Genomic DNA, 27,068 nt, shown 5'->3' on the forward strand with positions numbered 1-27,068 from the left:
CGGTCAGGGATCCAGCAGCACTGGGCTCCCCTGGGAGTTTGTGAAAAACGCAGAATCTCTGGCCCAAGCCCAGAATTTGAATGCATTTAGGAAGATCCCCAGCTGATCTCCAGAAACACTCGAGTATGCTGTGGTTATTTTTTATTTCTTTAGGGCTAATTTTTTTCTTTTATTTGCTCAGTTTTCTGAATATTTGTCACTAACTCAGCCATAAACTATCAGTTGTCAAAACATCTTTACAAATAGTTTGTTCACATCAGATAGTTTATTTTTTTTGTTTTTTTTAAAATTTATTTTATTTTTATTTTTGGCTGCGTTGGGTCCTCATTGCTGTGTGTGGGCTTTCTCTAGTTGCTGCGGGCAGGGGATACTCTTCGTTGCGGTGAGCAGGCTTCTCACTGCAGTGGCTTCTCTTGTTGTGGAGCACGGGCTCTAGGTGCGCGGGCTCAGTAGTTGTGGCACGCAGGCTCAGCAGTTGTGGCTCATGGGCTCTAGAGCGCAGGCTCAGTAGTTGTGGTGCATGGGCTTAGCTGCTCCGTGGCATGTGGGATCTTCCCACCCCAGGGCTCGAACCCGTGTCCCCTGCATTGGCAGGCGGATTCTTAACCACTGCACCACCAGGGAAGCCCAAGTAGTTCACTAATTTCATCTTTTTAAAGAAGTCTCTTCTGGAGCCTTTCACCTGGCTCTAATCTCTACTAGTTACCCTTTCCACCCAGTGCACAGCTTCACTCAGGTCTCTCTCTTCACCATCATTCAGAGTATGACTTGCTTCACTACTTTGCTGTTTTTGGATATCCTGTATTTCTGCATGTTATGTATTCTTTCTTGAGTTACTTCTTTGTTTTGTGTAGCCCATCTTCAGGATCTTCCTGGGAAAAATGTAAAGGAGGTAAATGTTCTTAGACCTTGCATATCTGAAAGTGTCATCATTCTACCCTCACACTGTTTGGCTGGGTATAGAACTAGAATTGGAAATCATTTCATTTCAGAAGTCTAAGGGCATTGCTTCATGGTCTTCTGTTGTAGCCATTCTAGTTCATGATCTGTCGTGACTCACATTTTTCTTACTGAAGCCCAGATCTCAGTATTCTTAAATATCACAACAGTGTGCTTTGTGTGGGTCTCCTTTTGTCTATTGTACTGGGTACCTAATGGGCCCTTTCAATATGGAGACTTGTGTTCTTCAGTTCTGGGAGATTTTCTTGAAAATTTCATTGATTTTTCTCCCCTTTCTGATCTTGGAATTGCTTTTTTAAAAAAATTAGACCAACAGCTTTATTGAAAGATGAGAACAGAGCCCCTCTTCCCCCGGGGTCCTGGTGGCATCAGCCTCAGGCTCTGAGCATCTAGGCATCCTACAGCCGGAGAGCTGATCTTGGAATTCCTTATTTAAATATTGGACCTGCTGGGCAAGTCCTAAAATTTTCTTATCTTTTTTTCTTATTTCCATTTCTTTGTCTTTATGTTCTAGTTCCTAGAATTTCTCAGCTTTATCTTCCAACCCTTCTGTTGAACTTTTCATTTTTCTTGTTATTTTCAACTTCTGTAAACTCTTTTGTCACCTAAATGTTTCCTTTTTCTAGCATTCTATTCTTATTTCATGGATGTAATTTCTTCTTTCTTAGAGGGTATGGTTTATATCCTTTTACTTCCAAGTCACTTTTTTTAAAAATTGTTTTTATTTAGATTCCTGTCATGTTTAAGTGGCTTTCCTTAATTTTTTTTTTAAGAGTGAAAGACCAAAAAAGTTGATTGGAAGTTCTGAGCATATAAGAAGGGCTTGCAGACTGTGAGTTTCACTAAAGGGATATTTGGCTGAGACATTGTGGGGGAAACTTCCAAGATCAGAGGTGTTTTCTCTTAGGCTGATGTGCTTCCCCGGAGAGAAGTCTAAGAAGCTTCCAGGACGATAAAGATCTGGGAGCCTAGTGGGAGAAGGCAGGGTGGGGCTAATGGGTCTCAGCATTTAGTCGCTCAATCCTGTTTTTAATACAACTTCCCTCCCTTAACTCTGCCTGTGTCCCCTACTCCAAAGATCCTCTTACTATCTCCAGAGGATAAACCTCCAGTCTTTGCTGGGATATGAATAGTTCTTCCCTAAACCCTTTTTTTTTTTTAGTTTCCTCCCAACATTAGGATGCTCTTTACAGTTGTTTTGATATTGAGGGTAACTATAATGAAATTTCTGTACCCAAAGAGAGACTAGGTGGGGTAGGCAGAATGGGCCGCTCTCCCTACCACTGGCCGCCCTGCGGGGAAAAAAAACAAAAACAATAAAAACAAAACCTCCTGTGAGTATGTTACTTTACATGACAAAAGGCTTTGCATATGAGATTAAGGATATTGAGCTGCAGAGTATCCTGGATTATCCAGGTGAGCCCAATGTAAATCACAAAGGTGCTTATAAAAGGGAAGCAGAGGTCAGAGTACCAAGTAGCCACAAACCGAGGAGTGCAGGCAGCATGTAGAAGCTGAAAGCAGCAAGGAAGTGGATTCTCCCCTACAGCCTCCAGATGAAATGCAGCCCTGCCAACCTCTTGGATGTCTGACTTTCAGAACTGTAAGCTAATACATCTGTGTTGTTTTAAGCCACTGAATTTGTTGTAATATGTTACAGCAACAATAGGAAACTAACACACCAGGTGAACTGATGAGTTAAGACAAACTCTCCAGACCTTGGGATTCTCGACCTTACTAGTAGTCTCTACCAGTAGTTCTTGTTGGCGAAAAATTTAATCAGTTGATCTAAGAAAGAATGGGAAAATTTTATTCAAGCCAAATTTGAGGATTGAGCATCCTCAAACCCGGGAAGAGCATCTCAGAAAGCTCTGAGAATTGTTCTGCCCATTGGAAGTCAAGACACAGTTTATATATGGTTTTTTTTAAGACAGGGCTGTATGTTAAATGATGTGTTTGTACTTGACAGTTTTCATAATCCAGATCTAAGCGCCATCGTGGTGGGTTATGTGAACCTTTACAAGCTCAAGAAGGCCTGTTATCTTTCAAGGAGTTGTCTTGTTGATGCTAGGAGAATGTTGCTATTTATGGTTGAGCAGGTATTCCTGCTAATGGGGGAGCTTTGGTCAATGCATAATGTGGGTACACAGAGCACACTGGGGGGGCGAGGGGAGACCAAAGGACAGAGAAGAATTTTTATGTTTAAATTTTTCTTGTCTTGCCATAAATACGAATCTTATTGCACATTCTCAACCCTGGCTGCATGTTTGAATCACCTGAAGTTTTAAAACACTGGCACCTGGGTGTATAGGAGGTTAACGTTAGAATTTCTGGTAGTGGAGGCAGATACCAGTATTTTTTGAAAGCTGCTCAGATGATTGTAATGCACAGCCCAGGCCTGAAAACCTCTGTGTGCTAAGTGTAAAGAGAGCATTAATCTAACCCAGTGGTTTTGTGTCAAATTGTGATTCCTGGATCATTAGCATCACCTCGGATCTTGTTGGAAATGCAGATTTTTCAGCCCCACCACAGGCTTCCTGAATCAGGAACTTTGGGGATGAGGCCAGCAATCTGTTTTACCAATTCCCGATCCCGCAACCCCCACCAAGAAATCCTGATGCACACAAGTTTGAGAACCACTAATTTGACCAAATAACCTCTTTATTTCTCTTAGTTCTCTGAGGTGTGTGTTTACAAAGATACTTTATAAGCTAATATTGTAGTAAGCAGCCAGAAAAACTTTTAAATAAGGTCATTCTCAAATATATTTACTTTCTTCTGCTGTATTATATAGAACTGTAATATTTGATGGCTAAGGATGTGAATTGTATCTATTACTCTAAACACCATGATTCTAGACATACAGACATGTAATAAGCAAATGAAGGAGATGAAGCTGACCAAAGTACGCCCTCCAGAAGTAGGTATTTTTAATAAAATCCCAAGTTCTTTTCTTGGTCTCTTAAAGTACGGAGTGATTTGGAGGCACATATGTGTTTACTACATCAAAATATACTTACATGCAAGCTTGGTCTCCTAAGTACAGAGTGATTTGGAGGCACATATGTGTTTACTACATCAAAATATACTTACATGCAATAATACCACCAACTAGTAGTTGTATGTGACTGTGTGTAATACATTTTGCCAGTAGAAAGCAGTACAGCTGACAACTATCACAGTCAACTATCCAGTGATAACTTTGCAAACAAACGGCTCTCCAGAGCTGCAGTTTTGCAACTGGATATTCGATCAACCGCAGATCGTGTAGTACTGTAGTATGTATTTATAACATCAACTAGTAGTTGTATGTGACTGTGTAATACATTATGCCAGTAGAAAGCAGTACAGCTGACAACTATCACAGTCAACTATCCAGTGATAACTTTGCAAACAAACGGCTCTCCAGAGCTGCAGTTTTGCAACTGGATATTCGATCAACCGCAGATCGTGTAGTACTGTAGTATGTATTTATTGAAAAAAATCCATATGTAAATGGACCCGTGCGGTTCAAACCTGTGTTATTTCAAAGGTCAAGAGTAGTTTAGGTTTCCTCTCCATCTCATGCTAATTACTGGTAGAAACTTTTTTTGGTTGGTATGTTTTTAGGGAAAGTCTTTTAAGCCCCATCAGATAAAATGAACTAAAACAGCTCAATGAGATAACGGAATTTTATTTACATCCATTTTCATTTACTGTATCACATCTTCAGGATAGTTGGTAACTTATTTACAGGCTATGCTTATGTTCTTCAGGCTGTAGGTAGCAGACTCCCCAGAGTAGCAGTAATTGTCAATCAGAAGCTCTTAAGTAGGAGAAGAATTGTCGTAGGAATTCTTTGCCTTTATCCCTGAAATAGTGTTCATGTATAAACAAATGCTTGTCTTATAGCTAGACACAGGCTCGATTAGTTTTTCAAATACTCTAGCCATGGCAATATCTTATTTGGGAAAATGAAACAGACAGAATTGCTCAACTCATAAGTTCTCCTGTCATTAATATGTACACGTTGACTGCCAAAAACAGTAACTAAAATTTCTTACAGAATGCACTGCAGGATAAAGCTATAGGGATAAAAAAAATTGCATTCAGAATTTTCTTAGTAGTTTTAAAACTGATACTAGCCTGTAAGTAGTTATAAGCAATAGTAACTTGTATGCTCCACCTTGCCTGATACTTTGTATACTAAAAGTTACATATTTTGTATACTAACAATCTGATTATATATTCTGATTAGCTAGAAGTTGCTAATTTTCATTCTTCTGTCACCAAGAAAAGCATAGTTTATTTATGGGGAAAGGGATTTAAATACTCCTAGAGGTACTTTTTAAAATCTTTAACCTAAGGCTTGATTTTCTTCCAGTAACAAGTAATTCTGTTTGCTTTCCAAAAGTTTTTTATTTTTTAAGGTATGGTTAATAAGATGCCTTATCATCACATTCCCCCCCCAAAAAATATTATTATAATATTGGGTATGATATTATCCCCTATTTTTTATATCTTTGATATTTCATGAGAAATGATTTCATGAGACATCATTATGATTTTACCTAATTGTTATCTAAAAGGGAACTAATCATCTTTATTTGCTTTAAGAAATATTTTACAGGCATGGATATTTAATTTTAGTTTTGTTATGCGCTTGTTTTGGTCAGTTTAGTCTAATTCAGAAGCATCCTAGCAGTATGGTTGGTGCAAAGCTCAGATTCTGTAGTACAGACAAGTTGTCAAGGTCCCTATAAGCTATGTGGCTAATCAAGCTAGTGACATTAATTTTAACTTTGTGTTCTGTACTTAAACTATGAGGTTGTGTGCAGTTTATCAAAGTAAAGCATAAAGATGAAGGCGTGTAAATGGACTACAAATGATTCTGATTTGTAAACTAGGGAAGCATCTGGTGTTTGACCTTAAAGGCCAGGGAAAGAAGGTGAAGGCCGTTTGTCTTAACCACTGCCAACTGGATTATGGGTTATATCGTACTTCCTTTCTTCTCCGAGAATTGCTCTTAGAGCCTGGTGTCATCATTAGCATGGAGTTGCTAATGATAAAAACAAGAATGTACATGTAATCAGAAGTGGGCAAGCCTCTGGAGGTTCCTTAACTGCTTTTAAAAAGACTGGAAAAGAAGCAAGACTAAACCAACATATTATTCAGCTATGAAGGTGAAACCAGGGATGGTTTCCGCTATAGCATCTTAAAAACAGACAGATTGAAAGCTTATCAGCCAGTTTTTAAAAAGCTACAAGACAATATAAGTAGTTCCACAGAACTGGGAGCTGTGATGTGTGTGTGTGTACATTTCCCCATTTATCACTCAACTGACTGCTTTACAAAGCCGTTTTTGTATTCAGCTGCTACAATGTTAGGAAAACCACCAGGCCAGCCTCCAGTTCAGCCTCATTTATCACTTAACTGTTCACTCGAAACATTACTCATGTGTATTAATTTTCTAAAGTATTATTCAGATCACACCAGCACAGTGGAACCTTCAGCCTTTGGCAGGAGCTCCCCATGAGCATTACGCACAGACAGTAACATTTCCCTATGCGTGTGTATGCACAAATACATTAAAAACGTTTAATACAAAATTGTACATTACATGAAGTAGACCGTTATAGAGTATCCTAAAAGTACAGAGAAAATGCATGCAGAGACAGCCCACTGAAGTACAAAGCCTGTAGGATATATAATTTTAAGTTTATATTTCCTGCAGGATGGTGACATGTGTCTTTTCCTACCCAGAGGCAAAATGTACTTTCCAAAAACTTGGACACTGCCCATTGCATTAAATTTAAATGTTCCCTGTGTATATAGACAGTAAAAGTAAGCAAAAAAACTTACACGTTCCTTTTTTTAATATATCAAAAATGTTTCCAAGGCAACATTATTAAAATGATTATACCACAGTTCCTAATATAACATCAAGCTCTAAAAGGAAGGTACAGAGAGGGCAGAAAGGTTTCATCCAGTCAGTGAATTAGGTGCTCTTCTTTTCCTCACCCAGTAAATTCACAGCAGCTTTCTTGGCTGTTAGGAGGAAAGAAAATTGCATCAGAGCTATTTGCAATGGGGTTCTGTGCCTAATGTAGCTACTAGATTAACAACTTGGATGACTCATGCTCAGATGAGAACATACGAGGTTTGTGGGCAGGGCTAGGAAAGTTTCCCGGAAATGGACAAGAGACCTCTTCAAGGGCAAATCCTGAGTACTTGAGCAGAGTTACTGAAGATCGTCTGGCCTAGCCCCCTTGTAGTGACTGTCACCTAAGCCATTGCCCTCTGTCCTCCTTTAAGTATCACAAGAAGTAGAGATTCCTTGAGCATATAGTGTCCCCTGTACATTCAAGAAATTCTCCTTTGTGTCTGAGTGCTCACCTGTACAATTTCACTATGTCTCAATCTGAGGACAACAGGGTCGGCTGTCTATGCCTTGGTGACAAAAATCAGAGAAAATCATCATTCCCCGAATCAAATGACGGAATACTTATATGCATGTTTATGTTTTATCGTTGTGCCACCATTTCCTTGTATGATGGGAAGAGTTTGCTGTAAGTCTTCAAGTTCATGGCACGAAGCTACATTCATCAGGAAAATATTCTTATATCTGTGGGAGGTTAAGCCCCACCTACCCTGCCTAATTACCAAGTGGCTTGAAATGTGCTGTAAGAATGAGTGTGATATGCATGATGGGGCAGGGGGACGTGTTCTGGAAGCCTCCAGGCCTCCTGAGATTCCACAAACTGCAGCTGTTCTTGATGGAGCCCCAAGGGGAATGCCAGCCAAGGAGGCCCTCCTTGTTCACCAGCTGCCTGACAGCTGCTCTCCCTTCACTCAATTAAAATTGCTGAACGAAGTTTACACAGAAACTGCAGCTTCTCTCTTAACTAGCCTTTTGCAAAAATGTCCTTTTTGGAGAATCCAGAAACTGGGAGAAAAGTCTAAAATGGGTCAGCACCTAAATTCCTCTTAACTTATTTTCATTCTCACACCTGTGTTTAGGAATGTATCAAAGTAAAATCGGATTTCAGAGTACTGAGATCTGAGAGAATCAAAGACTAAGAAATGTGGGCAAATTAGAAGTGACATCACCAGAGGTTGCTGGTTAGGCTAAGAGCAAGGAGGAACAGTTAAGAAATCTCTTAAAAAGGAACTGGCGATCCCAAAGCAGGAGGATGTGAGGAAACTAAAAAACGTTCTGAAGGAGACTGGAGCCATGTGGCCAGGAGCGGGCGTCGGGAGAGAACGGCCTGTTGGGGGGGTGGGGGGAGAGCACACCACTGCGGGGACACACAGCTGCCGGGGGACCGTCTGGGGGATCTTCCTTCCTCAGGGGCCAGGTCACCTCTTGTCTCCCACTTTCTCATTATTGTAGAACTTTTTTTTTTTAAATTCTCTAATTCTATGCCCATTCTCCACTTTTTAAAACCCTTACTGTGCCCTCTGGAATTTAAGTCCCATCATTAGCGAGATCTCCTCTATCCTCATCCATTTCTCTGAATGTTTCCTTCACCTTGTTGCTTTTAGAGAAACGTGGCTGTCCCCTAAGGACACTGCTTTCTCAAGTGTCGGCTGTTTTTTCCTTCCATGACCCTGGTACTACTGGGTCTGGAGGTCCAGAAAGCGTCCTTTGTTCTTCAGGGCCATGTTCAGAATCTCATGTCATCAGATTATCTTTCCCACCAGCCCTTCTTTTTCCAGTCCGCTGACCCTTGGGCTGTGCTGCCTCATTTCTTTAAGATTTTAACCCCAAACTTAGTATCACTCTCTAGCACTACTCTTACTTTAATTATCAGTGATTACGATATTCTTCCAGTATCCTGGCCTCTTGGTTCCTCCCCTCCAATAACCCTGACATTCCACCCTACCTGCTCCAGCCTACCTCACGTCCTCACTGTCACAACCAGTAATGGCTGCCCCTCTCCGGTCTCAGCGCCGAGCGTCCCACTCCACCATCACCTCCTACCTTTGCAGCCCGCTCCCTCTATTTTCCTGACTCCGAGTTCTTCTTCCCCCACCACCTGGTTGTATAAGCCATCGATTCTATCACCCCTTTCACTGTTCCTCACTTCCCTTTTGTCCTCACTTCCCTCCTCCGCCATCAAACATGAACCACTCATTAGATCCCCCTTCAGAGCTCCCACTTAACCAAGTCAACCCGGACGCAGCTCTCCATCTATCCCACAGCTGTACCCACACAGCTGGAAATGTGGCTGGAAAAGAAGACACAAGCAGACTACGCGGCCTCACTATAAGTCCAGGAACACAAACCTCCCATGAGCCTCTAATGCCCCCTGGCGATCACACGACACTGTCCTAGTCCATCCACTCGCCCCTGTCTTAGAGCGGCCAGCACATTACAGTCACACGCACTGGTCACCGTGTCACCTCTGGCTGCGTGTTGCGTGAAGCTACAATAGCAGGGTTGAGTAGATGCCACAGAGACCTGATGGCCAGCAAAAGCTGAAGTATTTATTATCTGACCCGTTACGGAAAAAGCTTGCTGACCCTCGTCCTAAGTAACTATTTCATACCATCTCCCCTTTCTATCACCTCCTTCCCCACCCTCTCTCAGTTGACCTTCTTAGTTTACTGAGGAATTTGATGTGATGAGAAAATCACTTCTGTAAGCTCTCACCATCACATACGCTCAGTTACCAGCATCTTCACCCATCAACACTGATCCCCCCCCATGATTCTAAACTGTTCCTGCTCCTACGACCGATCCCTCTATTTGTACTCTAGACCCTGTCCCCTCTGGTCTATTCCAGGATAGAGCTCCAGCAATTCACCTTCTCACTCCTATCATTTTTTTGCTCTCTACTGGATCATTCCTATTAATTTTCAAACCTACTTTGTTTCTTCTACCTTAAGAAAAAGAAAAAAACATCCTCAGGACCCTAGTACCTTCCTCCAGTTACAGCCCCATTCTTCTACTCCTCTCTGCGGGAAACTTCTCAAAAGACTAATCTATGTTCCCTCATGCCCTTCCTCCCATAAAATCCATTCTGATCAGGATTTTGCTCTCACCACCCCACAAACTCTGTTTTGTCAAGACGACTAGTGCCTTCCTCACTGCTAAATCCAAGAGTCAGTTTTCGGCCTTTATCCTCCTTGACCCGTCTGCACCGTGTGACCACAGACCCCTCCCTCCTCTTTGAAACAGTGTCTTCACTTGGCCCCAGGGATACCACAGTCTCGAGTTCTCTTGCTTGCTCAACTGGCCAGTCCTTATCAGTCTGCTTTTTTGGTTGCCTCTCATTTCTTCGATCTCTAAATATTGGTGGCCACAGGGCCCAGGCCTCAGACTTCCTCTTTTCTAACTACACTCACTCCCTTGTGATCTCATCCAGTCTCATGCTTATTATACTGTCCATATGTGGGTAACCACCCTCCCCCAAATTTCTATCCCTAGCCCTATCCTGTCTCCTGAACTCTCAACATCCATATCCACCTGGCTGTGCTGATTTCTCCATGTACCCAGTAGACACAAACTTATGTCCAGAACTAAATTCCTTATTTTCCCCTCTACACCTGTTAACACCCAGTCTTCCCCAGCTCAGTGGCAATTCTATCCTTCCATGTGTTCAGGCCAAAAAAAACTTGGCCTCGTCCTTGACTCCTCTCTCATACTCCATGCCTGATCCATAAGCAAATCCTACTGGTTCTAACTCCAAAATATATCAAGGATCTGACTTCTTACCTCCTACTGCTACCACTACAAACAAGCCACCACCACCATCTCCAGCCAGATCGCCGCAATAACCTTCTAACTGGTCTCCTGATTTCCTTCTTGTCCCCCTTCGGTCTATTCTTAATACAGTGGCCAACATAAGCCTGTTCCAACAGAGGACGAATCGTGTTGCTCCTTCGCTCACAGTTCTCCAGTGGCACCCCAGATCACGCCCATCTCACGCAGAATAAAAGCCAAAGCCCTTACAACAGCCTGGAGGGCATTATATAATCCGTCCTCTTCCAGCTCCACTCCGAAGCCTCTCTGACCTTGTCTCCTTCAACTCTCCCTCCAGATCACTCCCTACCAATCATACTCTGCCCGCTCCCGGCTTTTGCACATGCCGTTTCTTCTATCTGGAGCTTTCTTCCCCATGGTTCCTACCCTTAGCACTTTCAACTTTGACTCAGTACAGCCTTCTTTGTGAGCATTTGCTACATCACTCTAGTTAAAATTGTAACCTTCCCTTCAGCCCCTGGCACTCCCTGTCTTTCTATCCGTTTAATTTTTCTCTGTATCATCTGCTAAGTATGCCATATAACTTGCTTTTCAACGGTATCGTCTCTCTCTTTCTCTCAACAAGATTGTAACCTTCTTGAGTTCACTATGGTCCATTGGTCTGTCTGGCTCCCTGGTTCATGCCCAGTGCTATGAACATGCTTGGCACATATTAAGCACCTCAACAAATAAGTATTTGAATGAAAGGATCAGGAGAGCTGAGAGAGAGGGCATTCTCTTGGCCCTCTAACAAAAGCAGTGTGAACAGCATATTAAGCGGTTCAACCTGAAATGAATTAAAGAGATGGCACTCGTGTATAAATACAGATGACTCTCTGAAATCTCTACCCACCAAAGGAAAGTCATTTTTCCTAAAGTGCTGACCGAATGATGTGTTTTATGTGACATGGCAGAAGAATGTCGGGAAAAGTAAAGGCAACAGGCAAAGGGTCTTGGGAAAGAAATCCCGGACTAGCCCTGGCACACGGCTGAGGAAAGGTTGTAGGACACAAAGTGAGGAAGCTTGTTACGTGGGCTCAGTATATCCCATGTCCTCTCACACGCTGAATCAGCTGTCCCCGAGCCATACCTTCTTTAGAGATGGCATCTGCAGTCTCTTTGGCTTTGTCCTTCAAGTCATTCACCATGTTGTCTACCTGCGACTCGTGCTTCAGGAAGAAAGGACGGATGATGCGCGTGTAGAGCAGGTCCGCTCCGTTGGCCGGGCTGGGAGCCATGCACCACAACAGGAAGCCACACTGCACAGAGGAGAGGCAGCATGGTGACAGAGGGCAGCGGCATCTGACAACACACGCTGCCACCACTACTCTGGGGATGGCACTGCCTCTGCTATTTGCCCCAACAGCATTTCCAGTGTTTCCTGCAGGATACAGGTGCACTTTTCTTAGATGGAAAAAACATGACAAATAATGACCTAGTAAGGAAAAGCTGAGACTTGACAAAGAAAGGCAAAACACACCAAGTCCAGCAGCTTAACTTCCTTCCTAACTTGGACCACTTTTTAGTTGACAGTTACAAGAGACTTTTATTAATTATAACTCTTAATCAATTTAAAAAATAGTATTTATCTGTGTGTGTAAACCCTGTCCACGTAGGTATCTATGAGGCTTGTTCTCAACAGGCTTACCTCAGTAAGTTTGTCACCTTTATTCATCCTGTTACAGAAGAAAATATCCTGGCCATTCTTGAATTCTTCCCTTAGTGGGATCTCAGTTTTGGGTAGATCTTAGCCTTCAAGGAATCTTTACAGTCAGCTGTTCATCATCTTTCACCTTGAATGTAGATATTATCCCTAACTCTTTCTTTATGGCTCTACTTTACTATTGAGATGAAAAATTGACAAGAGTTCTACCCTAAAAACTTGCACGACAAGAATTGTCATACTATGTTTACTTTGAAAAACCTTTACTGTGTATTCAACTGATAAACAACTCAGCACTTTAAGTTGTCCAAGCAATTTATTCCTCTATAATATAATGAATGAGCAAAAAAGGGAACATTCAGAATGATATGCTCATTTCCCTAGAATGTGTGATAAACAGCATACTGTGTTCTTTCAGCTTAAAAGCTTCTAACTATATTGTATTCCACACAGCATAGGTGACTCTATAAAAAAACAGGAGTCATTTCTTGAGATTCCAATTCTGTAGTTTTTACTTCTCCTCCTTAAAGTAAAACCCTTTCAACTTCTTATGCCATATATATATTTAATTCTACAGTCCTTTTACTCCAAACCAAAGAATGTATTCAAATAATCAAGAAGCTACGTTCCTTTCTAACATGGTCTTTTAAGTTTGCTCTAGAGATGCAAACCTGCTAAGGGGCTACTACTAATGACAGAGAGCTTGAGTTAAAATGCACACATTTGTGCCCAAAGCTCACCCCAGCAGTACCACGTTGGCTCTGAGAAATTTCCATTACACTTTGAACTTCTATGACACTCAAAATACAAAACAAAATGCAGGTTCTAAACAGATTAGGGTCAGGGGGCGAGCTTTCAAAAGACAGGGGTTACCAGACTGGATTTTAAAAAAACAAACTATGGCTATATGCTTCTGATAAGAAACACCAGAGATAAAACCAATTAGGAACACTGAAAATAAGGAGATGAAAAAAGATGTATCTGACAAATACCAACTCTCAAATTAGCTCACATATTATAGTAGTATTAATAGTACATAAACATAAGGCAAAATAAGTAAACAGTGATAAAGAAGGAAAGCAGTTTGTCAAGGAGAACAATTTGCCTGAACCTATATATCTTTGAAATACGTAAATATATATAGCATTGTATTTTTTATATTTACAATTATATAAATTTTAATTTTTATAATTATGTAGTTTATAATTATATATCACTTCCAAATATAGCTTTGAAATGTATAAACTTGAAAGTCAGGATTATATAGATAAATGGACAAAATCCACAATCGATTTTTAACATTTCCATCAGAAATTGATATATCAAAAAACTAGAAATCAGTAAGAATACAAAGCAAAATACACAAAATTTAAAATCTTGATCTAAAGATATACACAGATCTCTCCACCCAACAAACTGGGGACTAAGAATTGTATACTACAGTATATAGAGGTAAGAGAACTGGGCTCAGAAAAACTGGTTCCAATCTTCTTACTAGCTGGGAAAACCTTGTGCAAGTTACTTAATTGCTTAAGTCTGTTTTGACTCTATAAAAAAATATATATATATTAAAAGAAATTTAAAAAAATCTACCTCATACAGATTTTGTAAGAAAATAAGAAACACTTTGAGCATCTAGCATAGTAAGGCTCTGTCCCTCTCCCAAGAATACTGTGTCTTCTACCAACATCCGTGAAACAGTAACAAGCTACCTCATTAGAGCTTTAAACCAGGTAAAATCAAATCCCAGGACCAACATACACCCTTTTTAAACAATTATTTTGTTCTTACCTCTCCTTTTACTACCTGAAATGAAATTCAAAGTCATGACATACTTACATACACAATTACAAAAAAAAAAAAATAGTTTTCTAACTGGAATATAAAGGAAAAAAAAGTGAAAGTAATTTATAAAAAAACAATGTATTTTAAAATGTAAATATTCAAGCCAAACTATATTAGAAAACAACATAAAATAATAAGTAGAATCAGTGACTATTAACAGCTACAGACAAAATTTTCTCTATGTATTCCCCAAAGGTTGCCTGCTTTCCATATCAGAGAATTCAGCCAAATGCAATTCACTGCCACAATCTCCAAGTTATGATTTCAAGCCAGCCCTCTCTTCACCTCTCCCACCCCTTACGTGCGACAGACTCCAAAACTCATTTACTGAAAATGGGATGTTCAGAGTTAGGAAAGCAAAGGATGGGAAAGCATGGCAGTAGGCAGGGGAAGGGCAAAGATTCAGACTGGCCATCTCGTAGTCTCACTACAGCTGTGTGTGCAACCACCCAAAACTCCAGTGAGCCCGCACAGACACACAGTGGCAAGCAAGCAAGACCTTCTGTTACAGGTCCAAGCTCTTAAATGAAGCCAGTTCCTTGAAATATCCTGTCTTTAGTGTGTGTGTGTCGCTCCACGTTTACTTTTAGTTTTCCCAGTGACTCTGCTCCAGCACACACTGGACTTGGCCAGCCATCCTTGTGAAGATGTGCCAGAGAAACCTGGTTTTCTGAACTACACATTTGCATTAACCCAAAGTATGGAACTAAGTGTGACTAAGTGTGACTGCAGTTTTCACTGGCTTTAGCTTTAATGTCCTCTGCTTACAGCCAGGTTATTAACAGGCAGACCCTAGAGACCATCTCTCTAGTTGACATTTCCCTGTGGTTTTTAGTATCCAAACATTCATGTTTTCCATCATTTGTTGTTGTTGTTTCTTCCGGCCACACACACAGCATGCGGGATCTTAGTTCCCCAACCAGGGCTGGAACCCGCACCCCCTGCAGTGGAAGCGCAGAGTCTTAACCGCTGGACCACCAGGGAAATCCCTCCATCAGTTGCTTATATAGGTAACGCTAATACACACACACACACCTAAAACTTAATAAAACAATTCAGACAAGATGATATACAGGAAAAGGAAAAGTTACATTCTTGACAGAACATCGGAATTCTGTGTGAACATTGTGAAGAGAATGCAGTGTCCAAGGGGATGTGCCATGTACTACTTCAAACAAAGCAATAGTTTCCCACCAACTATATTAACTATTTGGAGCGCAGGAACTATTTGGATTTAGTTTTTAGCATCTAACATCCAATATATTTGTTATTTATACAGGGGCATCTTGCTGTATTAATATTTAGGAAATTGGCATGGAGTTTTAAATTGGCATGTAATACATTTTAATTTTTATTATTTAAAATTGTAAGAAATAGTCTCCTGGCTGGTATTCCTACGTAGAATATCTAATTGTCAGGAATGGATTATTGATGTAGACGCACATGCCCAGAGGCCTCAAGGTGAAGTAGAAATGACTCACTGGGTTAAGAATCAGGAGAGTTGGTATCTGTTCTATGACTTTAGGTAAATCAAACAACCTCTCTAAGAATCAATTTTCTCTTCTGCAGGATTTTTAGGAAAGTCACAAATTAAAACACGTACAAGATAGTAGTAGTACTACCGAGTCCTACAGTTCTTACTGTTGTTGAAAAATCTCTGAAATATTACCTGCCTATGCAGATAACAGCCCTTCAGCAACCCAGAAAAGCTGATTCATTCACCTTTTCTGGATGAATTAAGCATGGCTACCAGACAGGACCAGAGCCAAGAGTCTACATTTTTGTACCTCTGCAATGTGATTAATTTTATAGGCTATTCTCCAGGCTGTTTAGTTAGTTCTTTCTGGTACCCTCTAGCTATCGTCTTGAGACAATAAAATAATTACTGCTCTTTACCCACATCGTGAGCATTTTCCAGTTCTCATATGAAGTAACTTTCTTGTATTAAAAATAAAGTTAATTACTATTCAACTCTCAAGGTGATATTCAGCCACCAGCTTTTAAAACTCCCTTTTCTTAATCTATGTAACTACTCTACAGCCGAGGAATACCCTGAGCTACACAGATCTGGCCATCCTTTTAATCAAGCTGCCCTCAAAGTGCCAGCTGACGAAACTTCCAACGGCAAACACAAGCCCACTCAGACACAGAGTTCAGACAAAGAGTCCGGGCATGCCATTTCCACTCAACTCTCGGCACTATTAGCAATGACACACTAAATCCTTAAATTACAAATTACAACAGGCCAGATAATTCTGTCTATGATTCTAATACCGTCACTATTCAATTTTCCCCTAGAAGAGGTATTTCCAAGGTAGGGATATATTTAATATGCACGGTTTGGGACTAGCCTGGTGAGAACTGAGAGTTAATGCCAGAAAAAATGTATTTCAACACTGACTTCCTGGTATGCTGCAATCACTTGATCAAAAACAGAAGCCTTGGGAAGCCTTTGCAACACAGCCACGAGAATAGTAATGGGCTAAAGTTAAAACAGACTGCTCAGCATGCACAAATGAAAGGTAAAAACGAACATGTGAAGGGGAAGATTTTTCTATCTTTTTTGCCTCCTGCAAAGTTAAAAAGAGAAATGTTATGCTCTCTGTCAATGGGTGAAACGATACAGGTGACGGTCTGGATCAGGACTTAAACTTGCCAAAATTTATTCAACATTTATTTCAAAAATAAATCTATAAAATGATTCAAATGAGAGTAAAGATGAGGTGCAAAGATACTCATTGTGGCATTAGTTAAAATAGCAAGATAAATATCCTAAATGTCTATTAACTGGGGAATGAATACATTATCACCTATAATGGATTAGACATTTATGTCAAAGAATATTGAATGAGAAAATACTCATAATATTGTGTTAATTGAAAAAAAGTGAGTTATAGAATCATATATCATATATATCAGCGGTCCCCAGCCTTTTTGCTACCAGGGACCGGTTTCGTGGAAGACGACAATTTTTCCACTGGGGGCGGGGTGTGTGCTTCAGGTGATGATGCAAGCGATGGGGAGCGGCAGATGAAGCTTCACTCGCTCGCCCGCCACTCACCTGCTCTGTGGCCCGGTTCCCAACAGGCCACGGACTGGTGCTGGTCCGTGGCCTGGGGGTTGGGGACCCCTGATATATATGGTTTCAACCATACATAGATGGTTAAGACAATAACAATTGTCTTACATCAAGCAATTTATCTGCACATTAAAAAAGAAAAGGAAGACTACCCTAAGATGATACCAGTGGTAGTCTTCCAAATACTATTTTCTTCCCTATCTAAAACATGCCCCAACACACATGCACACATATACAACACAAATGCAAACAGTATGACAGCAGGGATTTTGTTTTATTCACCAAAATCCCCCTGACCTAGAACAGATTCTGGCACATAGAGGTTCTAAATAAATATCTGCTGAATAAAGAAATACACTACTTTCACAATCGGAGAAAAAATTTATTTTTAAATAAATACATTTATTTTTAAACCTTCCTGTTCAAAGATGGACCTCAGAGCAAAGCTCTGAACAGGCAGGATCCACTTTTTCTAGCTCAATACATTGAACAGTATCTTCTCGACTAACCCTTGATGCCTAATCATTGGTTCCTCTTGTATTCCTGCAATCTTATAGGCTGCTTTAGAAAAATGGGGGGAAAAGGCCAACAATACTAATTCTGCAAAAGATAAAATAGTAAACATGGCCTTAGTTGCAGGTCTCCTTTTCATCCTCCCACACAATCCCCTTGTGATTGTAGCAATGGCGCAGGTAAGATCTATGCTAGTCCTTAAAATGGGATATTCTCCTACACACTCTGCAATTCAGAGACCTTTTCTCAGTCAGTTCACTGAAGCCACTCAGAATACGCCACTAATGCAGGAAGAAGGCATTTTTATTGACAGCATAATCAATTTTCAATCATCTCAAGTATATTATCTATTTGGAACGTATGCGGTAAATTCACTCTCATTCTGGACGCTGTGACATCAAACAGCTGGACACGCACTACTAATGGATGTGCATTTGTTTTACCGTTAGGGAGGCAAATTTGTTGCAAAGCAATTTTTGTAATGTACTTCAAAATCAAATATAAATGACTTGGTGATTATCTTTTATTTTGGATACTTTCTACCTCAAGGGGCCTCCATTAGCAGAGGCGATCAGGAGCAGGCTGAAGTCGGGCTTGTGTTTCGGAAGTCTGAGGTCAGATACTGGTGTGAGTGGTTCTGCTGATGGGATACTGTTCAGGGCAAGCAGTGGGGCCCAAGGCAAAAGGCCAGTTTCCTTCTGTTAGAGACCACAATGTGATGTCACTGCCATCAGATGGATCTTATTAAGGGGTTCACAAATATTTTAAGTTTAAAATATGGACATTCAAATTAAAGATTATAAAATTATTTTTATAAATGCTAAATATCTTTGGATAACAAAAACACACGAAAAATCCAGCAATCTCTGGAATCTTAAATCTTCCCACAGACCAACTATTTTCCCATTTGTTTTGAAGGAAAAATTTTCTGCTGTGTTACAGGCATTCTGTGGTAACAGCATTTAAAATTAAGAGAATATCCATGTTTTCATTTAAACTTTTAAACTATTTAGCTTTTTTTTTTTACCATAAGTGGTTTCATACTGTAATATTCTATAATTTTTATAATTAATGAATTATGCAAAATTTCTATATCTACAAATGGATCATTTCATTTCATTTAACTGTATGGATGTACTATTAATTCATTTAACCAGTTACCAGTTGACGGACCCTGCAGGGTTTTTTTTTTAATAATTTTTATTTATAACCAAAAATACTGCAGTAAATGTCCTTATGCAGCTCTCTTATTCGTGGTGAATATTTCCTAGGATGGATGCTTAGAACTGCTAGAGTATCATTTTTCATTTTGACAAGAAACTGGCAAAGCCTCCTTTAAAAAGGCTATTCCAATTTATAGCATTACCACCACACATCCATTTCCTAATATATTCACCAATACCAGATATCCTCAACCTTTTAAATACCTGCCAATGTAATGAGCAAAATATGGTATTTCACTATTTTAACTCACATTTCCCAGATCACTGACTACTCATATTTTCTTCTCTTCTGTGAAATGTCTATTTATAACCTTTGTTCATTTTCTCCTTTTCTTCTTACTTGTAAATGTTTTTATATATTCTGGATATTAATTCCTTATCTGGTGTTAAGTGTTCTAAATACATCCTCCTAGTCTGTCATGATTTTATCTTTGCTTATACTGCCCACTGTCATATAGAAATTGCTGTCTTGTTTCTATACCTCCAAGTTAAAAAACATTCTCCTATACTTTTTCTAAAACAGAGGTTTTGGCATAGAAGTCCTGCCTTGTGAGGCACTAAGGAGAACAGCTAGGGACTAAGTTGCCAGGGCAGTTCCTCCTCAAGCCCTCCTGCTCCAACCCCTAGAGCTGTGAATTCCAACTTAGGAGCACCTGCTTCTAGTGCTGCTGGGGGAGCAAAGGGTGACACCTGCACCTGAAGAGCTGTTTAGTGGGGGAAGGAAATCAACTGTGGCTCTTCTGCCTGGGGGTCCCCACCCTAGGACTCACACACCCCTACCCTGAGCTTATGGACTAGCATGGATCAGGGTGTGGCCTCCTCCATTCTAACACCCGATGGAACAGCTGATACTCCTGGAGGAGAAGGAACTTACAGGCCAAAATAACAAGGTATTTGAAAAGTACAACCAGTTCAAAACAGAGACAACACAATCAACTACAGATTCTATCAGCAGCAGAAATTTTAGAAGTGAATGACCAAGAATTTAAAAACAGCTATACTAAAAGAAATACAGTGACATGAAAGAAGAACAAGAAAACATAGGGAAGAGCCAAGCAAAACTACTAGGTATGAAAAATATAACAACTGAAATAACACAATGTATGGCATAAACAGCAGAATGGAACAAAACTGAAAATTGGAAGATCGGATTGAGAAAATCTCCCAGAAAGAAGGAAAATACAAATAAATATGTTTGAAAAATAGGTAAGGCCAGAGGAAAAGAAAAAATACATCCATAATTAGCAAGAATTAAAAATCAAGGTAATATCAACGTAGTGGCGGCTGCGGGGAAGGAGACCAAAGGATGACAGAGCTTCCGCTATCTAATTTCCTGTAACTACATTTCTTCAGATAGAAAATTTAAAAAGCAAGTAAATAGAAATGTAGACATTAGGACAAATTAAAATAACAATGACACTCAAAATAGGCCTAAATATAGAAATAAGGAAACAATTATTGATTCCGGGGAAACTAAAAAACTGCAGTAACACTGCATGTACATTATATATATACTATATGGCCCAACTAAACAGTGCTTAACAAGTCATAATAATAAAAGCGGTGAAGCCCTATCTAACCAAAATTATCCCTGAGGAAGATGAGGACATCTTTTATTACTATCAAGCCTGCATGTGTGGCAGGGAGGAAGGAGGAAAGAAAGCCAAATCCTTATCTTCTGGTGGGAATCAAGGGCTAACGTGTAGGGACTTCCCTTGGTGGTCCAGTGGTTAAAACTCTGTGCTCCCAATGCAGAGGGCCCAGGTTCTATCCCTTGTCAGGGAACTAGATCCCGCAGATATGCCGCAACTAAGACCTGGCACAGCCAAATAAATAAATAAATAAAAGAGCTAACGTGTAAAACATAAAAATTAAAAGGTAACTAAACAAGGATATTATTTAGAAACAGAGGTAAATGACAAAATAATCTGTCATAAATGAAGGGACAGCGGTTGCTTTTAAGAAAAGGCAATATAAGGGGCAGGAGTGTAGATCATCAAAACTCTTCCAGAGCTATTTGAGTCTTTAAACTATGTCATGTGTAACCCTTACTAAAGCAAATACTTAAGAGTATGAGGGAAAAGAAGAGGACCCAGAATTCATAAGAGCTGGACTCACCACCCTCGGCAGCTTGGGAAGTCTGGGTCGGTGAACCTGAGGAACTATTTACATCCTATGCAACTAACCGGAAGCAAGGCTCTTCCATGGAAGACACCTGAGGAATCAACTGAAGACGGTCTGTCCCATTTAGAGAAAAAGAACCAACCACTCTATCTATCAAAAGATGCAAACTTTTCATTGTCATGTGCCTTGGAGGCCAAGGCTGGAGTTGATACAGGTGCCATTAGGGACGAGTTCAACGTCCTACTCCCTTTCCTCACACAGTAGTAGCCGAGGAGAGTTCTCTGGCAAACAATGCTTGGCAGGGCTGATCCCAGACGACTGCACCTGCCAGAGTTATTAAAATGACTTCCTCAGAGAGCCTGTTTCACGTCTGCTGTTTCCAAACCGATTAAGAAATAAGTATTTTTTTCCAGAAATAATGACTCCAGCACACCACTGTGAGTAACTGATGACTTGGTAAAATTTGCAATGTTGACGCATCAAACACAGACAACAGAGCATGAAGAGAGGATCTTGGCAAAGAGCAATGCTTGTGCTAGTTCACAGTATTTCCATCTTTTATTATTATCAAACACACTGTAAAGACACAATTGCTTTGGCTGTTTCCAAGATAATATACAAAATAAGTTAGACATGTTGAATCCTGTCTTCCTGTTTATTAATCTGAGGCAGAGCCACAGATGTCCAACATTCAAGCATCTGTTCCTATTCCTTGTATATAGGTCCTGAGATGGAGTTTATTTTAGGGGTAGGGAGCAAAGCAAAAACACAGATGGAAGAAAATGGCAGTTCAGGAAAGCCAACGTACCTTCAGCATGTAGTAGAAGGGGAACCATGACAGGAAGAGGTCAGAGAAGAATTCGGCAATGCTGAACACACCATACACTACCCAGTAGGTCAGCCACTGGGTATCATCTTCTTTGTTTGGACTCTCTATCGCTTTAATTCTGAAAGGCAATACAAAAGCAAGTGTATCATGTAGTAAGATCTCAATGAGACATTTTCAAACATTATACTTTCACAGCTGCCCTCCAACACCAACTGAGAAACTCAGGCAAATGTATGCATCATGTCACTAGATGCAAAAGTACAACATGAAAACAGGCAGCAATGTAGAGATGTCAGGACAAGCCATTATAACTAGCTGTTACCAGTTCTCTGGTTACCAGAGAAACCAGCACCAGTTGTCCCCTGGATCTCTACTCTGCTTTAGTCTCCACCAAGGCTCCAGGAAACACCACCAATGACTGGGAACTAGAGTAATCCCCACTCTCAAGTGGGGTCCTGCCACTAGGGATATATCAATAAATCACTTATGTAACTCAGTTCTTATGCACTTTTAATAACTGAAGTACATCATGGTGAGGAGGCTTTCCATAAAAGACCTTCTGGAACATAGTTTAGGCACTGTCCAAAGTTCACAATACACTTCATTACAAAGAGGTGAAAACAAACATCATGGTGTCCATTTGGTTTCGACTGACATTATATGATCCTCAGGCTGTGACCTTTCCTCCTCTTATCGGTTAATATGACTTTCAGTATCAACTACTGCTTAAACAAAATTTACTCTGTAAATGAATAGAACTAAATTTAAAATAACCTTCTTTTACTTCTGAATCACAGGAATTTCTTCCAGTCCTGGGAATCCCTTCATTCTAAACCTCAATTCCATAATCTTTTATCCTATCCTGATACATGCCTGGATAATTATTGTAACCGAGCTGGACTACAACAGTAAACTAGAAGAAACCTGAATCTTGTTTAGCCTATGCGATGGGTTAACTATTAAAAATACATTGGCTACTTGGTAACACGGGTTCCCCAAAGAGACAGGCTGATGAATCATGCTGAGTCACCCCCTAAGAAAGCCTCTGAATTAACTGGAAGTAGCTGTGGGTGTAGGTGTGAGTGCCTGCATGAGTGTTTTAAGAAGATGACTGAGCAGGGAAAAGTTATAGCTGAAATGAGATGACTGCTAATGAGGAAAAGGAGAGGAGGGAAGTGATTCAATGAATGCTGCTTTGAACATCAAGAATAAACACAGAATCATAAAATGAATTGAAGGCAGCTAATTATAAAATAATGGCTTCTCACATGTGGACTGTGTTTGTGTTTTAGCTTTCCTCAGGTAGAAGGTAGCTGATGTAATAGAAGGCCAAAGGAAAAGCGTAGGCAAGCATGTGAACCAAAGAACTAAAAAATGTATATACCCTTTACACGTAAGGTTTTTTTCCCCTCTGCGCTTTATTTGGTATAGAATATGGTTTACCTATTTATATTTAAGTGAATTTTTAAAGTTATCACTATGGTAAAAACTTGTTTCTTACACATCCGTCCTGGGCAGAGGGGATACATGGTTATATTTCACTTAAGGTCTTAGTTTTGGGAACCAAAGCAGTCCATGACTAACCAGCAAACACACATCTACACACAAATATAAACTGAAACAAACATTTATGAAACCACTGATATTTTCAATTCCATTCTATGTCATTATTATTTTTTTATTGAAGTATAGTTGATTTACAATGTTGTGTTAGTTTCTGGTGTATAGCAAAGTGATTCAGTTATATATATGTGTATGTATATATACTTTTTAATATTCGTTTCCATTATAATTTATTACAAGACATTGAATGTAGTTCCCTGTGCTATACAGTAGGACCTTGTTGTTTATCTATTTTATATATAATAGTTTGTATCTGCTAATCCCAAACTCCTAATTTATCCCTCCCCACTCCCACTCCCCCTTGGCAACCACAAGTCTGTTCTCTATGTCTGTGTGTCTGTTTCTGTTTTGTAGATAAGTTCATTTGTGTCATATTTTAGATTCCACATATAAGTGATATTATATGGTATTTGTCTTTCTCTGTCTGACTTCACTTAGTATGATAATCTCTAGGTCCATTCATGTTGCTGAAAATGGCATTGTTTCATTCTTTGTTATGGCTGAGTAATATTCCATTGTGTATATAGATAGATATAGATATAGATATATATACACAGACACACACCACATCTTCTTTATCCATTCATCTGTTGATGGATATTTAAGTTGCTTCCATGCTTTGGCTATTGTGAATAGTGCTGCTATGAACACTGGGATATGCGTATCTTTTCCAATTATAGTTTTATCTGGATATATGCCCAAGAGTGGGATGGCTGGATCATATGGCAACTCTATTTTTAGTTTTTTGAGAAATCTCCACACTGTTTTCCATAGTGGCTGCACAATTTACACTCCCACCAACAGTGTAGGAGGGTTCCCTTTTCTCCACACCCTCTCCAGCATTTGTTATTTGTGGACTTTTTAATGATGGCCATCCTGACTGGTATGAGATGGTACCTCATTGTAATTTTGATCTGCGTTTCTCTAATAATTAATAATGTTGAGTATCTTTTCATGTGACTAGTGGCCATCTGTATGTCTTCTTTGGAGAAATGTCTATATAAGGTTCTGCCCATTTTTAATTGGGTTGTTTGTTTTTTTGTTATTGAGTTGTATGAGCTGTTTGTATATTTGGGAAATTAATCCCTTGTCAGTCGTATTGTCTGCAAATATTTTCTCCCATTCTTTAGTCTATCTTTTCATTTTGTTGATGGTTTCCTTTGTTGTGCAAAAGCTTATAAGTTTGATTGGGTCCCATTTGGGTTTTTTTGCTTTAATATTGCCTTGGAAAACTGTTATGTCATTATTATTATTTTTATTTATTTTTTATTTATTTATTTTTGGCTGTGTTGTGTCTTCGTTTCTGTGCGAGGGCTTTCTCTAGTTGTGGCAAGCGGGGGCCACTCTTCATCGCGGTGCGCGGGCCTCTCACTATCGCAGCCTCTCTTGTTGCGGAGCACAGGCTCCAGACGTGCAGGCTCAGTAGTTGTGGCTCACGGGCCTAGTTGCTCCGCGGCATATGGGATCCTCCCAGACCAGGGCTCGAACCTGTGTCCCCTGCATTAGCATGCAGATTCTCACCACTGCGCCACCAGGGAAGCCCCGTTACGTCATTATTTTTAAGATGTTAGTCAAGATCCACAGATTCAAAAACAGAAAAACTACTCTAACAGTTCAAGTTCAGTCTCTTAAGGAATAAGCTCCCTAACTTATCAACAATATGAATTCAAAAGTTTCCATGCTGATACACTTGGAACACTCTATAGTAACAATGAAAAGTAGGAAGAACTCAAAATTGAGCACACATATTGAACACAACTTTGTAGAAAAGCAAGGCCTGGGAAAAAAGACAGGAAAAGATCAGAGTCTCATTAAGGTAAAGAGAATTTTTAAATAGAACTTCTATTATTGAAGCAGTTAATTACTGTTTTAATTAAAAATACCACAATGTTCATTTTTTAAAATGTGTCTACATGTCATAACATCATAAGCTAGTCAGAACAAGAAAGAACATAGAAGATAGTCTAACCCACTCAGTGTACAGTTGAGGAACCTAAGACTCAAAGAGGTAAGAGAAGAAAAGCGTTTAATACCAGGATTTCCTGAACGCTATTTACGTATATACTGTCTTGTCCAAATGAGTGTATGCAAAATTGTGATTTATAAGCAAAATATATATTTGGTCATTCCAAAGACCAAAATATAGTTCTCCTATATATTTGGTCTTCATCCAGGTTCCTGCACAGCTCCCCAAACCCTTGCAATTTCTGAAGTGTTGAGAGGGGTAAAGGTGTCTTTTGCTATGTTAATGAGGTGACTTTTATAAAGCACATAAGGAGGGGAGCTGGATGTCCCTGGAGCCAACTATGTGATTAGAGGGCTGGAACTTTCAGTCCCATCGCTGACCTCTGGGGAGGGTAAGGGGCTGGAGGTTAAATCGATCACCAACGGCCAGTGATTTAGTCAGTCATGACTATGTAATAAAGCCTCCATAAAACCCCAAAGGACAGCTTTTTGTCCCTTTTCAGAGAGCTTCCATGTTGGGGAACCACCATGCTTCCTTGTGCCATTCATGCTGGACCCCAAACTCCATGAGGACAAAAGTTCCTTTGTTTGGGACCTCGCCTATGTATCTCTTCATCTGGCTATCGATTTGTTTCCTTTTATAATATATTGGTAATCTAGTGAGTAAATGGTTTTCCTGAGTTCTGTGAGCCATTCTAATTGAACCTGAAGAGGGGGACGTCGGGACCTCTGATTTATAGCCAGTTGGTCAGAAGCACAGGTTAACAACCCGGGCTTGTTACTGGTGTAGGAAGTGGAAGGCAGTCTTGTTGGACTAAGGCCTTTACCTGTGGAATTTGATTCTATCTCCGGGTAGAACGTGACAGAACTGAGTTGAACTCTCGGACTCTGCTGGCATCTGAGAATTGCTTGTTGGTGTGGAGAAGCCTTCGAATTTGGCTCTCTGCACATGGGTGATTCTTTGACAATGTGCTCTACTGCCATGTACCTATGCTAAATGGTATTTCAACTCGCGTATCAGAATGAGGATGTATCAACTTTTCAGGCAACACAGGGGATTCAAGAAATCCTAAGATGCAGTCTCTATCCTTAGGTCATGTGTAGTTTTTGGTCTTTAGCCAAAGTGGCAAAGCTAAAGAATGGGAAGGGTAGCAACCTAATAATTATTTAATATAACCTTCAGAATAGCCCTATGGAATAGGTAATGTTATTCTCATTTTTGAGAGGAAGAAACTGAGGCTTAGGGAAGAAAAATAACGTGGACAGGGCACCCAGCTGCAACAGCAGAGACTGGGTTTACACCCAAGACTAACTCCAACAAAGCCTGTGTCTGTTTCTCTATCCCAAGCTGTTTTCCTAATTGAGAGAACCACTCACTACCCGACTGCACAGCACTTAGCAAAGTGTCTGGTGCTCAGTGGGCAGCTACTAAATATTTATTGCATAAATATAAATACAAAAGGAGTTCATAAGCTTACTTTTGGAAGGGACCAGAGTTCTCTATTGGAGAAAATCAA

General features: G+C 40.1%; 1 protein-coding gene across 1 annotated transcript in view; it reads right to left on the reverse strand.

The window, feature by feature from the left end:
• Window positions 1-4,613: 4,613 nt before the first annotated feature.
• The window catches only part of REEP5 (receptor accessory protein 5), a 43,325-nt gene continuing 20,870 nt past the window's right edge, over window positions 4,614-27,068 (reverse strand). The window contains exons 3-5 of the mRNA XM_024743343.1: window positions 21,943-22,081; window positions 11,778-11,946; window positions 4,614-6,987 (exon numbers count right to left, since the gene is read on the reverse strand). Coding sequence (XP_024599111.1) covers window positions 6,938-6,987; window positions 11,778-11,946; window positions 21,943-22,081 — 358 coding nt within the window. The 3' untranslated portion in view covers window positions 4,614-6,937. The remainder of the gene's footprint in view (window positions 6,988-11,777; window positions 11,947-21,942; window positions 22,082-27,068) is intronic.

Source organism: Neophocaena asiaeorientalis, unplaced genomic scaffold (genome assembly GCF_003031525.2).
Source record: "Neophocaena asiaeorientalis asiaeorientalis breed wild unplaced genomic scaffold, Neophocaena_asiaeorientalis_V1.1 scaffold26, whole genome shotgun sequence".
In the NCBI taxonomy this organism is placed as follows: domain Eukaryota; kingdom Metazoa; phylum Chordata; class Mammalia; order Artiodactyla; family Phocoenidae; genus Neophocaena; species Neophocaena asiaeorientalis.